Source organism: Dipodomys spectabilis, unplaced genomic scaffold (assembly GCF_019054845.1).
Source record: "Dipodomys spectabilis isolate Male_0828 unplaced genomic scaffold, ASM1905484v1 ptg000297l, whole genome shotgun sequence".
Taxonomy (NCBI): Eukaryota; Metazoa; Chordata; class Mammalia; order Rodentia; family Heteromyidae; genus Dipodomys; species Dipodomys spectabilis.
In genome coordinates, this window is record NW_024870974.1 from 10,502,896 (window position 1) to 10,518,131 (window position 15,236).

Below are 15,236 nucleotides of genomic sequence, written 5' to 3' on the forward strand. Positions count from 1 at the left end.
AAATTAAATGTCGGTACCCTGAGACAGAAACAGAAATCACAATGTCTCAGGAGAGACAAATCAAATGGTAGCATAGTGATTAGAAACGTACCTTCTGAACAGTAACTGGCTCAGGCTTGGATGTAGCAGATGCTCTGAGGGGAAGGGAAAAGGAGAGAAAAAAATTTTAAGAACATGAATTGTTATATATTTACAAATTTCTTATTAGTGGGGTTTATCACTATATGCTAAATCATCATCATATGTAGGCTTATTTTTTTCATATGTATGTTTATAATTCATAGTTCTAACTCTTCACCATCTTCTAACTAGTTCATGGTAAGCCAAATATTGCAAGACTCAGTATCTTTACACACCAGGTATTCAATACTGGCCTCTAGCTGCGAAAAAATAAATACCAATCCAATGTTTCATCTTTAAGTTAAAGTCATCCTATACCTTTAAAGTATAATAAACATGACATCTTCTCCTTGAGCCTCACTTGAATCCAATCTCCATCAGTGTCTCCCTTTTCTGCAACATCCATGAACATGTCCACAGGATATTAGGTCACTCATATTCTAGTTGAACTGAGTTTTTGAATGAATAATCTACAGTGTACTTTTCTTAAAAGTTTATACAAGTTAATGTACTTGCTATGCATAAACTAAACAGGGAATTCTTCCACTAGGATCTAATTTCCATAAAGGCAATGACCCTGACCCATTTGGATCTACATCTTAGCACAGTGCCTGGCACATACCATGTCATTAGTCATGAATGTGGCAGAGAAAAAAAAGAAAGCCAGATGAAAGTCTATGTATACAACTTTTCATATTTTACAAATTCAAGTGAATTCTTATTTTTAATGTATGCTTTTTCTTTGTACTGGGTACCTTTTTAGATATCACAAACTAAGTAGTAACAATAATTGGTTTGGAGTAATTATCTCATATGAGATGAAAATTATTTCTTATCTTTACAATAAAAAATATATACTAAAAAATTATTTCTGTGAGGTAATTAACACCAATAATTCACATTCACACACACACACACACACACACACACACACACACACAACCAAAACCAAATGCTAGAGACTCACACCTGTAATCCTAGCTATTCAGGAGGCTGAGATCTGCAGATCACAGTTCAAAGCCAGCCCAGGCAGGAAAGTCCTTGAGACGCTTATCTCCACTAAACTACAAAAAAAAGCCAGAAGTGGAGCTATGGCTCAAGGGGTAAAGCACCAGCCTTGAGCAAAAAAACTAATAAGGAACAGTGCCCTGGCCTCAAGTTTCAGCCTCAGTCTCACACAATCAAAACAAAATTCTGGCTATATTCAAAGATATTAACAAAATAATCAGAAAAGTCTCTCATGATTTAAAAGCTATTTACTCAATATTAAAGCTCATATTATTTTTAATATTTCAAAAAGCTATTTGATTCCTCTCATACCAGTACAAGGACAAAAAAAATTAAATCGTTTAGAATTCACAAAATATAAACATAGTAGATGATTATTAAGCCATAATAATTTTACTGTATAAAACATGAACTGTTTTATTATCATGGCAACATATCACACACAGAAGACACTATTGCCATGTATTGGGTCTTCAGGAGCATAATCTAGTATTGAACTCTGATCAACATTATTAGCAGCAACTGAATTTTCCAATAACAACTAATTTGTCTAGCTGTGGCAAGCACTGACTAAACAGTGAGCTAAGGTAAGAAAAGGCCACAATGAATGCTAACATTCAAATACTGGAGTACAGGTTATTCTCAGTGCAGTTACAGAATTCTCATGTACACTCTCAACAGGCAATCTGTCTTTTAGTTTACAGGATTATTATAACAAAAAAATGTTCAAGCACCAAATCTTCCTTTCATTGAAATTTCACAAGAAGTTGTAATCACAAAGATCTAAATATTAAAACTACCCAATATATTATTGAACATTTTCCAAAACAAAGAAGCCAGTATCCTTTCATTTCTTTATTTCTTCTTTTTTGTCTGGACATTTGAGGTACATGGACCATTTCTAGTAACATAAAAACAATCTGGGGATGTGAGTAGTAGGAGGAGGGGGTTAGGCTAATAATGAGGATGAAAGAAGATGAATACAGTTGAAATAGACTATTTGCAACTATGAAAACAGACCAATGAATCCTTTTTAAATTGTTCTGGAAAGGGGAAATGGGGGAGGAGGGAGTGATAGAAGGGGAAACAGCTCTTGGAATATAGTTGTAAACATGTATAGAAGATGTAACAACTAATAAACTAATAATTTCTAATAGATGCTAGTTTTTAATCCACTCAAGAAAAAACCCACTAACTTGTAAAATGAATATAATACTTGGCTCAGAGTAGAGAACTTGCCTAGCATGCACAAAGCCCTGGGTTCCATTCTTAGCTCTGAAAACCAGAAATAGAGTATCTAATAGTCACTAGATGTTACCAAACTAAGTAAGACTATATGTCTATGAAAACAACCCTTCTCAGTTTCTTATTGGTGCTGACTCTTAAGTTTTAAGGCTAGGAATATAGCTCAAAAACAGAGCATTTGGCCCTGGGTTCAATCCTCATAGACTGAATGGCCCCAGAACAGTTTCATTGATTTTGGAGTGAAACCAACTTATTTTGTTGGGAATTCATAGAAAAACAATGAATCCTCACTACTTTATTAAGTAAAAATTCTTTGAAAACATTGAAATTTTGAATTCACAGAATTTAAATCTCAAATGTGGATGCATGCCCATTTTTTCTTCTGACATTCTCACAAATGCAGATGAACAATTAGGGGAAAGAATGGAAACATGCTCTCAAAATCCTGGAGTGAGTCCAGTACACAAACACCTTTTGGTAGGAAAAACAGATTGGAAAATAGTTGATACTGGATGAGACAAAATTAAGTTCTCTCTCTTTTTAATTCTGACCATCAAAAGAGACAGAATCATTAAGCTTCGAGAAGAAGGTGCCTTACATGTCAATTTACGGAGGGGGCGGGGGGAAGGGTATTGTCTGATTTTCCTACCTCTGCCTTGGTAGCTAGAATTACAACTGTGTACCACCACACCTGGCTATTTTTACGAACTATTTAACTAAACACCAATGACTCATTACTATAATCCTAGGTATTGGGGGGTGGGGAGAGGGAGAGAAAGAGATAAAGTGGAGGAGAGAGTGAGAAAAATTGAGAGCATCACCATTTGAGGACATCTCAAGAACAAAGTTTTCAAGACCCTGTATCAACCAATAGCTGGGAATGGTCATGTACTTCCCAGCTGTAAAGGATACGTGTAAATAGGAAACTCTGGTCCACGCTAACTTGGGCATAAAGCAAAACTCTATCCCAAAACAGAAGAAAAACAAGCTAGAAGCATGGCTCAGGTAGAACAGAACCTGCCTAGAAAGAGTAAAGCCCTGAGTTCAAATCCCAGTAAAACACACACACACACACACACACACACACACACACACACATACACACACACACCCTACAAACAATATTTTTTAAAAGAACCAATCTTTATAAAGTCTAAAATGTCCACTGAAGTCTCCTATAAATAGCTCAAATATATCAGTCATTAAATTCTTAAAGCCTTTGTTTATGCAAAGTATCTTATTCATCTAGTGTGTTCTTGAACTGTATGTTTGCTACTCAAAGATAAGACTATGATTCAACCAATGTTTAAAGAAGAAAATTCAATTTCCTTCAGCAAACTGGAATATGTCTATTTGGAACATTTCCTGGGGAGAAAGTCCTTTTATATAAATAAGGAGAAGCATTTGTTAAGGTAAAATTTCTTCTAATTATCTTTTCTTTCTTTAAACCCTGAACAATGTCAGAAATTACATTTAAGAAGACTAATTTTTAAAAAGCTATTTAAATTAGTGAAGAGTTAAAAACTGAGGTGTAATTTTAACATTATTCCTACTTTTTTTCCTTCAAATCACGATGTGATCATGTATCTCTCTTTGAACTACAGTAATCATCACAGGACACTGGTGAGTGTGTGAGTTTCAAATCAGTAAGGATCCTGGCAGTGGCTTCGTGCCACAGGCTCACAATATGTTCATTGTTCTCTCTCCCCTTGGTGGGCAGCCCTGCACAGTAGTTAGCCAGGACAGTGAGACACCAGTGACTTAGCTCACTAATATCCCCAGTTTGTGGAATCCAAAGAACAAAGCCACCAGTGTGGCTAGAACAATCTTTTCAAAGTTGCTTGGTTTTAATAAAATAAGTTCCCAAATAAAATTTTTTTTAAAAACCCTTATATATTAAGACCAGTTTCAGAATTCTTAGGTGAACAGTTGAAAGGAGATATAATAGATTTATTAGGAGTTATAATAGATTTATATAGGTTATAATGGATTTATAGGAGTTATAATAGATTTATTAAAATCCAGAACTGTTATGTCCTAGTTAGAACAACAAGTAGAAAAATAGAATAAATAGAGCTCATCATACATTAGCTTCAAAAGAACCAAGCAAAATTTCAACCTAAGCATGCCCAACAAATGGAGCTACACTTACATAGCTTTTAACTAGTGCTTACTGTAATTAATGCATGTTTTTCTTAAACCGATTTACATAGTAACATTTTTCCATTAATAAAGTAGCCAATGAAGTTTCAAGTTCATGTTTAAGAATGAAGGATTAGGCAACAGAAGGAGGCTGGTAGAGATTATTTATATTACCCATTATGTCCATTATACAAATATCTTGTCTAATACATTTAATCCTATCTAATATATTTAACTTCTCAACAATCATAGAGAACAGAGGAGGGGCTTGGCTCATCTCCTATGGGATGAGCTCGAGCTAAGTTTCCCACAGCATAGCCACTTTAGGACCCACTGACCTTAGGACCCATAAACACTAGGGCACATCATTAATCACTTTAATTGCAAAGTTGTCAATGTGCAATAACAAAGGATCTCCAAGGAGAAAAAAAGTGAGCACTTGAGACGGTGCCAAAGGATGGCTCCTTGAATACAGTCAGTCTACTGTCCTCTAAACTCAAACGTGAAACATTCCAATCTCCTGGGGCCATAATTCAGTGAGTTTGTCAAAATGATGAGAAAACATTTATATGATGGCATTTCATATGAATGGAAACACCAGATGTGTGCGGGTCATATTAGCTTATTACCAGACTACTTATCACATACCCTATAGACACAAACACACTCCTCCACCCCCCACCCCTCCCCCGTTATCTCTTGGCATCTTCTCTGTTAGATTATATTGGAACTAAAAAGCAGATTATTCTCATCCTAGAGAGAAAAAGAAATAGGCTGACATTTGTAAGAGACAGGCAAAGTAGATAGAAGTTAAACTGCTCTAAGACGGGAGGTCCCTGTACTCTGGCTGAAATTTAAATTGGTATGGTTCTTCCACAACAGTCCTTCCCCACATGGTAACTGCTTTTCTGCCTGAAGGTGAATGCTTATGATGTGAATGAACAGCTGTTGCTTATGGCTTGTTTGAGAAAAGTTTTCATCAGCCAAGGTAAAGAGCTCCTGGGGAGTGGGGGAGGGGCAGGGGGAGGGGGAGGGGGGAGGGGGGAGATTAGTTCTGCTGAGTTTCACCCATCTAAATGCTCATATCAGAGTGAAGGGTCAGTAGAGCATTAATCTATTTAAAGACTAAATAAAAGCAAATATAAGCATGCTACTCAGTATACACTACATGGAAAATGAACTATGTAACTTGCGGACAGAAACAGGAGGAGGAAACTGGAGGAAAATGAAGGGATGCCATTATCCAAAAGAGAAATATATTTGATACCTGACTTGTGAAGTGGTAACCCCTCTACAACACCTTCATAATAACAATAAAATTATATTTTTAAAGGCTAAATATTTGTTATTACTACATGTAACTGGAGCATTGAGTTCGGGATTGCAGCTACAATCTTTTGAGGTCAACAATGAGTTAAAAGCCTGATATGCAATATATTATTTAGGTTTCACAAAGAAAGGATGAGCTTTTTGATACATACCCACAAGAAGGTCATATAATGTGTTACTTTGTGATCTACATGCTACTATTTTAAGCTGAATGCCCAGCTTGACATTGTAGAGGATATTCATTAAGAAACTTCTGACCAATCTGAGTTACCAGAGAATTTCAAAATGAAGGATAGACTAAAGCCCATATCTTTGCTTCTGAATTTGTATTTAGCTTCAACTAGGAATTTTCTAGAGAACTCTAATCTCATTCATATACATAGTATATTCATATATATATACATATATTCATATATATACATATACATTCATATATATGTATATATACTTTCATATATATGAGATTATATATTATATATATTCACACACATACATAGGTATATACATATATATATATATACATATATATCATTATTTATAGAATGATATATAAATGGTTGTTTGTAGAAAGTTAACAGTTATTCATTGTTTCAAACCACAATTCTCTGGAGTTCTTTACTGAAATTAATTTTGTAACTTTTACTTTAATGTTATTTTAGAAAGTAGGCATACAGATGCATAAAAACATCTGGAAAATGTGTTTTCAAATTCTTCTGCCCCCTCATATTATAAATATTCATTATTATGTTGTATTCTTGTTCTGACACTTTCAGATTCTAAGTTGCAATCTAACTAATCCATTCCAACTTCTGCTTCCCTGATTCCTATATTCAAAACTAGAACAATCTTACTTCCTCAGGAAGGATACGTGAGAAATTATGTAATAAGCTAAGTAACATGGTACTGAGTGTGGTATTTTCTTGCTGATCTCTTCTTGTTTTTGTGGAGTTTTTCTTTTCTTTTGAAAACTATCCTTGCAGGTAACTAGATTATAACTGAATAAGCAGATACAGAATGATTTCCAGAACCCCCTTCTCTGTAAGAGAGAAGGTACACTGGATGTTGCTTTCTTTAGGATAGGCATTCTGCTATGTTCTTTACATACAGGAGCTTGGGTAGGGGAAGGCTAGACTGGCTAACCGGCCCCCAAGGTTTATTCTGAAGCTCATGGGAACATGAATAGCTCTACCCACAGACGAGCACACAGTGTTCTTTGACATTCAGATAATTTGTCAACATTAGCTAGCCATTTGATTTCGGTCATGTATGTACGGTCTTATTTAAGAGAAGGTAGGAAGAACTAAAACAGATTAGAAAACAAACTTGACTTAGTAACATTGGATGTAAAGTCAGGCAAGCCCTGAGTAAATTTTCAAAAAGTATCTGTTTTCGCCTGGCTGAATTGATTACCAGTGGACACAGCTACCATGATGTTTAGTACCACTGACTTAGGAGCAGATTGCCCAGATTCTAACTCTAGCTTCTTCATTTACAAGTTGCTCACCTTAGGACAGGTTACTTTCTTTGTTCCTTTACTATAAGATGGAAAAGACAGCAACAGTTACTTATCTTACAGAATTACTGCAAAAACTAAATGAGAAATGACTATATAGAGCTAAGAACTTTGTTTACTACATAAATAGCATCAAAGTGTCAACTAGGATATTGACTTTTCTCCATAAGCTAAAAAAAAAGTTAAATGACAGTTACAGTTTTATTCTAGGATCTTCTTTTGCTTGTTTGTTTTGTTTTTGTTAGCCATGAAGCTTGAACTTGGGGCCTATGTGTTATCTCTGAGCCCTCTTGCTTAAAGCGAGGGCTCTATTTGGAGGAGGAATTTTATAGGATGTCTGATGGCAGGTGAGAGAAGTGTGAGGTAGTTCCTTGCGACTGTTGGGCTAGATGAAAGACAGAGAGACATGGAAAAGGGAAACATAAAGTACATTAAAGGGGAAACATATAAGTACATTAAAAACAACAGAACAAAGATTTTTTAAAAAGCTAGGCTCTAGCATTTTGGGCCACAGCTCTACTTTCATTTTTTGAGTGGTTAATTGGAGATAAGAGTCTCATGGGGGCTTTGAAGTGCTATTCTCAGATCTCAGCCTCCTGAGTAGCTAGGATTTTAGGCGCGAGCCATCAGCTCCTGGCCAGGATGGATACTTGTATGATAGAAGAGTCTAACAGTAAATACAACACGGTTTTGTAAGCACTACCTCACATGTCTTAAGCAGCTGCATTAATGGAGATGTATGAGCCGTGAGAAATGGAACAACTAGTTTCAAATCACTCATAAAATAATCACTTCCAAGTCCCCAGAGTAAAACTAAACCTATTCATCTTCTAAACAAATGAGCAACAATGCAGGGTTTAGTGATGACTATGGTTGGTTCTGTAATGTCAAATGAATAAAAAAGCATTTACAAGTGAAACACCAAGGTGAATTCAATCATGTTCCCTTTCCCAATTCCCTTCAGATCTTTCACTATAATATGGGACACAAGGGCAACACATAGGCTCATCACAGAATGGAATTATGGGTAACTGCCATCAGAGGCATATTTATGGAACAATGTGGGCATAGATGCCTGTGAACCCACTAGTATGGTGGTCATACAGGCAAGGGATTCTTGCAGATTGGTTAACAAGCTTAGCTCTAGAAACCCAGAAAGAAACCTACCATATTAAAAGTGCTTCTAACTACAAATTAAAAAAGAAAACTTAGAATGACACAAACAGAAAAAGGCCAAAACATGTATGTACGTTTCTGTATACCTAACAGGTCTTTCTCTTCTTTTTGTATCACAAGTTACAACCCAGTCATACAGGACAATAGAATACAATAATTAGTGATCAAATAGCAGCTGTGTTCATGGACCACACCCAAGGCTGTGGGTGAGCTGCATACCTCAATTAATGATGAGATCCATATTTAAAGAAAATTGAACTTGCTTTATAAACTCTGGTCTCGTTTTGACATGCACAACATCTAAGAGTTCGGCTGATTTCACCCATGGCCTTGTTTTCAGCTGCCTGTCACATCAGATAGGGATTTAGCAACTCACGGATCTGTTTTCTAGAGAGAACTACCCCAAAGCTAACAAGGGCATATGCTTATGCTTTGGTGCTTCTATGAAAACAAGATGCAGCATGACTCACTGCTCTTGTTGAATTACATGCCTTATGTGAGGCTGGGAGGAATGAGACCAGGGTTAAATGTGTTAAGACATTCATGAGAATGGCTGAAAGAAGCTATTTAGAAGGGACATTTGTAGAGGTAGATTAGCCTGTTAAAACAATAGTACTAGCAGAGATATGATTCAACTTCCTTTTCCAAGACTTACCAATGTATTTGTTGTAACCTAGCTTTCTGCTACAGTCTATGTTTGATAAAGGTACCTATTAAGCAAACTAGGCCAATCTCTGAAATTTGACAAAAACCTTAGTAATGAGTTTGAGAAACAAAAATCATATACACTTAGACTGGTTACCTAGACTTAAATTTAATCAATATTGGTATCAAAATCATAGGAAATCTTCTTAGGTTAATCTTTTTAGGTTCCGTAACAGAAAATAATACATTGGTCTATATCAAATGATTACAATTTCCCATTGTATAGTCCAAATAATCATAAAAATATAATTTTACTTTCTGTAGTTTTCCAAAATAATGACTAGAAAACTACACTCAGACTCAAATATACTATTGCTATATATGAAATGCTTTAGACAAAGAAATTTTAATCACTATGGTTTGCAGAGGTGACCCTACAAATGATTTTATTAAAAATCTTCTAGATGAATAGCCACTGAAATAACGCATTAGGATGAAAAATGATAGCTCAGTAAAAAAGATGCCTCACTAAAAATGGACACACAGAATTAATTCACGATCTCATCTAGAATAAGAATAACAAATCAAACCTAAAATTCTAAATGTTTTATTCTTAGCATCTTAATCCTAATTCTTTTTCCTTTTTTTATATTGAGCCTTTTAAACAGTAATTTCTTCTATTATTGATATAGAGATAATTTTGAAGAAGTTCATTTAGTGATTTAAAATATAAATAAGTAACATAAATAATACACAGAAATAAATTATGGATAACATTGTATATCACACCTGCTCTTGCTCCTGCTATGCAGGAGGCTGAGATCTGAGGATCACAATTTGAAGTCAGTCCAGGCAGGAAAATCTTTGAGACTCTTATCTCCACTAAACTAGCCAAAAAAGCTGGATGTGGCACTGTGGCTCAAGTTGGTAGAGCACTAGCCTTGAGCAAAAGAAGCTCAAGGATAGCTCCCAGGCCCTAAGTTCAAGTCCCACGATCAGTGCCAAAATAAAAATAAAAATAAATAATAATAAAGCAAAGAAAACCCACAAAAAATAAAACCATATAGAGCAATCAACAACTATATTTTCATTAGTATTTCCTCCTTCATCAGCACTAATAGGACCAGATTCTCTGGGAGTCTACCCTGCCCTTGCTTTCCAGGCTCAATGACTACATCATAAATGTACTATATGGTACCCAATATGCTTTTTCTATTGCCAAAATATGAAATTAAATCACTCTATTGTAGCCAGTTTTAAATACCACTATTTTATGAAGCAAAGGCTAAGAGAAAATATTTTCCTACAATATGATTATACTTTCTTGTATTTTTTTTCTTATCGAACATTTCATATTCTGGCTTTAAAACTATATTCATTAAAAATTTAGCCAGGCCCTAGTGGCTGACTCCCATAATTCTAGTTACTCAGGAGGCTAACATCTGAAAATCATAGTTTCCAATCAGTCCAAGCAGGAAAGTCCATAAGACTCTTATTTCCAATTAACTAACCAAAATGTAGCTAAGGCTAAAATGATAGATGGCCAGCCTTGAGCATAAAGCTAAGGGAGAGTACCTTGTCTTTAGTTCAAGCCCCAGTACTGGTATTATAAAATAAAAAGTATAGGGCAGAAACAAGAGGGAGAAACGGGGGGAGGGGAGAAAAGAAAGAAGAGGTGACATTGTCCAAAAAGAAATGTACTAATGGAAATGGTGCTGCAGCTCAAGTGGTAGAGCGCTCGCCTTGAGCTGAAGAGCTGAGGGACAGCCCAGGCCCAGAGTTCAAGCCCCACGACCAACCAAAAAAACAAACAAACAAACAAACAAAAAAGAAATGTACTCATTTATGAAACTTATGAAGCAGTAACTCCTTTGTAGAATAGCAATAATAATTTAATAATAACAATTAAAAATATATACAAAATTGAAAGCACAAAAACTGTATTTTTGCCTAAAATAGAACTTACTATACTTTAGAGATTTTTATAACACTTTTTAGGTCATTTCATACATAATCAGAATTAACTTTAATACTTTACTACTTCATGACTTTTAAATACAAATAGGTTACATTTACAAAGTTTGAACTTAGTCTGTTTTATTTTTAAAAAGAATCTAAGCCTCAGATATAATCTATTTCATTATATAAGCATTAAAAACAACTTTAAACAATAACTTCATCTTTCCCTAGTTTTTCCAAGCACAAGAATGCTGCTCACATTTCTTTAAACAAATCTCTCAACCATTCAATGTGACAACTTGTGTATCATTGAACATTACACTATAGTATATATTATACTGTCAAGAAGCAGTGTTGCTAAATACAATATATGACTTCCAGGATATTAAGGTTTTGAAAATAGTTAACTACAATGATGCATAAAAGTTATCAAAATGTCTGTCTTACAACCAAAGTAATAAAAACATATATATTTATCCACAAATGATCTCTTTAAGACTCTCTAGGCAGAGTCAAAAGCCCTACCTTCTAATAAATAAACTTTACCATGCAATCTCTTTGTCTACATAACATCTAAATAATCAGTTCATAATAGAAAAAGTCAGACTTTGTATAGAGAATAACATATCTACTAAGGCAAAAAGACGAAAGCCTGTTGGACTCTTCCATTTCCTCCTGCAAAACAATTTGGGCTCAGCTACACAAGAAGACTTTTTTTTTTTTTTAATTGTGAAAATACCATATAGAGGGGTTACAATTACATGGGCAAGGTAATGAGTACATTTCTTATCAAGCATTGTTGCCTCTTCCTTTGTTTCCCCTTCCCATCCCTTCCCATCTCCCACCCCCGCCCCCACTGGCCAAAGTTGTTAAGTTCGTTTTTCAACATAAATGACTTGTACATCTCATTGTTGTAATGGGTCCACCTGTATCCCTATTTAAACGATTTTTTCCCCTTCCCCTCCCCAAATTATACCAACATCAAATACAGTGAAAGCAGGGGTTATATCATGGGGGAGGGACATACAAAGCAAGATGACCTCAGTCTTCAACAATTTTTACTTTATTGATCATGTATTGGACCTGGTGGCTAGTTAGGTAACCAGGCCCTGATTTAATTCCTCATCATTATGGGTATTTCAACATCAGCTTTGTCCCAAAACTCTATTATGAGTACCATATACTTGAATAGGTTAAACCTTTCAAATATCTACCTATTAATTTCAAGAGATTACACACAGTTAAATAGCTATGAAGAGAGAGGATTCCAGAATCAAAGTCTCTAGGGATGAGGCTCAATAGTCTCTTTTTGGTGTGTGTGTGTGTGTGTGTGTGTGTGTGTGTGTGTGTGTGTGTGTGTGTGTGTGTGTGTGTGTGTGTGTGTTCTCATCCATCTGGGGAGTTTGGGGTGTGTGTGTGTGTGTGTGTGTGTGTGTGTGTGTGTGTGTGTGTGTGTGTGTGTTCTCATCCATCTGGGGAGTTTGGGGTGTGTGTGTGTGTGTGTGTGTGGATAGTCTCATCCAGTCTGGGGAGTTGGGGTGTGTGTGTATGTGTGTGTGTGTGTGTGTGTGTGTGTGTGTGTGTGTGTGTGTGTGTGTGTGTGTGTGTGTTGGTGCCAGTCCTGGTGCTTGAACTCAGGGACTGGGCACTGTCCCTGAACTTTTCTGTCAAGGATGGTACTCTACCACTTCAGCCACAGTGCCACTTCTGGCTTTTTTTCTTGAGTAGTTTATTGGAGATAACAGGGGTTATACCATAGGGGAAGAACATAAAAAAGAAACAAAAAAAAAAAATCACATAGTACATTATAAATACATTAAAAACAACAGCAAGAAAGATAAAACCTCAGATGTACGAGACACTGTTGAAAACTACAAGTTGGAGGTGGGGAGGAATTAGGGAAGTGGAGAGGGAAGGGATGGTAGGGGAAAAACAAAGGAGGAGGTAACAATGCTTGATAGGAAATGTACTCATTACCTTCCTCATGTAACTGTAACCCCTCTGCACAGTATCTTTACAATAACAACAAAAAAAAAGTCTCATGATAAGAGCCTGCCAGAGCTGGCTTTGAGACTTGATCCTCAGATCTCAGCCTCGTGTATAGCTAGGATTATAGCTAGGATTATAGGCGGAGCCACCAGCTCTCAATTGCAGCTTAAGTGTTATGAGCTTGTTTTCAGAAAAGCCAGGGTTACCTTCTGACTTGCCACACATTAACAGATTCATTATGGCCCAGCCTGACACAAGCACTGTAAGTGGGTGGTACTGTAGGTGAAGACTTCACAGTCAATCTAGCAGTTTTCAGACTACTAATTGTCCAACCATTTTCAACTGGCAGCATTATTAGCAGGAATTATAGATATAATAAGTTCAATGAAAATTAGTTTTACAAAGGAAAAAACACCAACCTTGTCGACTTACCTGACTCAGACCACACTAACTAGGAAACCTGGGAATAATCTTTTCTAGTCAAAGAATTCAACAACCTGTATGGTCACGTGGCACTGACTTAACCCTGCCCTGAGCTTTATGTTTTCACCTGTGACAAAGTATTTCTCTCACCTGTTCTTCAAAATTGTCTAGGCTTTTCTGGGGTTTTGGTGTTTCATGTGAATGTTTTAACTGGCAGGTTAAATTCAAGCTTTGATTCTGTTTCAGTCATTTCCTGCTCTTAATTCTTTTGAAAATATTTAATTTCATTCCCTTGAGGCTCTTAGCCTCAGTCCAGATAGCATATAGTCCCAAGAAAAGTTACACAATATTTCTTGACTTTCTTCTAGCTTGTACAAAGATAGACAATTTCTAATAAGAGAAATAATAAAAGCACATTAATTGTAAATGAGTCAAAAGAGACTCTCAGGTACAGAAAATTTCTGTTAGAGGCACTATTATTTAAAAATTAAGAGTTTCAGAATTCTAACTCTCTAGCTTAGATATTTCTGAAGGGCAAGTCATGAAAGCTTACATAAACCTGTGGTATCTTTGATAGAGCCCTTTGAACTCTGCCAACAAAGCTAAAGTTTCACTGGAGATAATAACCCAAAGTTATTCTGAGTCGTGATAAGTTCTAACCAAACTCACATTGTTTCCTTACATCTCTTGGTATGTGACAACAGCTAGGGCTTAAAAATAATGTTACAAGGACAAAAGCACAAGGTAAACCTTGCTTACAAATTTTTCATATTGTGTATCTGTGATTCGTCTAATCTGTATATATTAGAAAGTAATTTAAAAGTCTCTATTAAGCAGGTAAGCATAAATCTTTCTAAAGTGTCCTAAAATAAAATCTAACAATTGAGAAAAAATGTTTTCCATAGAAAAAATAATATGTATGCAGTCATAGATTAGGATACACATATTTAAAACAAGAGGTGTATTTTGAACTAAATCTTAAAATTCTGGAAAATGAAGACCATAAAGTTGGCATACTGCATACAATGTCTTCAACATCGGGACAAAGAACAATAGTTACATTACAAATAATAATTTCTGGATACCTCGAAGGAAACTAAGCAGGGTAAATAATTAAAGCAAAACATGAAATAAAGGACACAGGACCATCGTTACAAAGATTCATAGTTCCTTACATTGCTTTCTCAAGATAACTGAAAGCTTAGGATTCGGTAAAATATGTGTTGGTCAGTGACTTATTTATGTAAGGAAGAAATTGAGACAAAATAGGAAGAGTGTGGCCAGGACTTCAAGTCACCATTGGCAAAGGACTACATAGCAAAAGTAGTGAGGCTGAAAAAGTCCAATTTATCTGTAAACTGTACGAGGCTCAGAGGGAAGTGGGAGTGTCCTAAGAAGATTAGATTAATTCCTAACATGTTTTTAAAGCAGAATCGTGTGAGTCACTCAAGAGAGTAAACAGGCTCTTCACATCTTATGTCTTTTAATTCACCCCTTTATTTCCTCCCTTTATCTTCCCCTTAAACAAACGCCCTGAAAGCAATCTAATCCCTGTCTACTTTTAAATTTTTAGAAAACTATATGTATAGGAGCTATTTTTACTGAATCTGACTAAAAGTATAGGTAATATCTCTATTTCTTACTGGTCCTCTAAATGGGTGAGGTAGGGTGAGACAGATATTATTAC

The 15,236-nt window shown here is 35.7% G+C and overlaps 1 protein-coding gene across 5 annotated transcripts in view; it reads right to left on the reverse strand.

The window, feature by feature from the left end:
* Nucleotides 1-15,236, reverse strand: part of Pdlim5 (PDZ and LIM domain 5) — a 160,149-nt gene that overhangs the window by 68,113 nt on the left and 76,800 nt on the right. For all 5 annotated transcript variants that reach the window (XM_042701671.1, XM_042701670.1, XM_042701669.1 and 2 more), the window contains exon 4: nt 92-134. In XM_042701671.1, the coding sequence (XP_042557605.1) occupies nt 92-134 (43 nt within the window). The remainder of the gene's footprint in view (nt 1-91; nt 135-15,236) is intronic.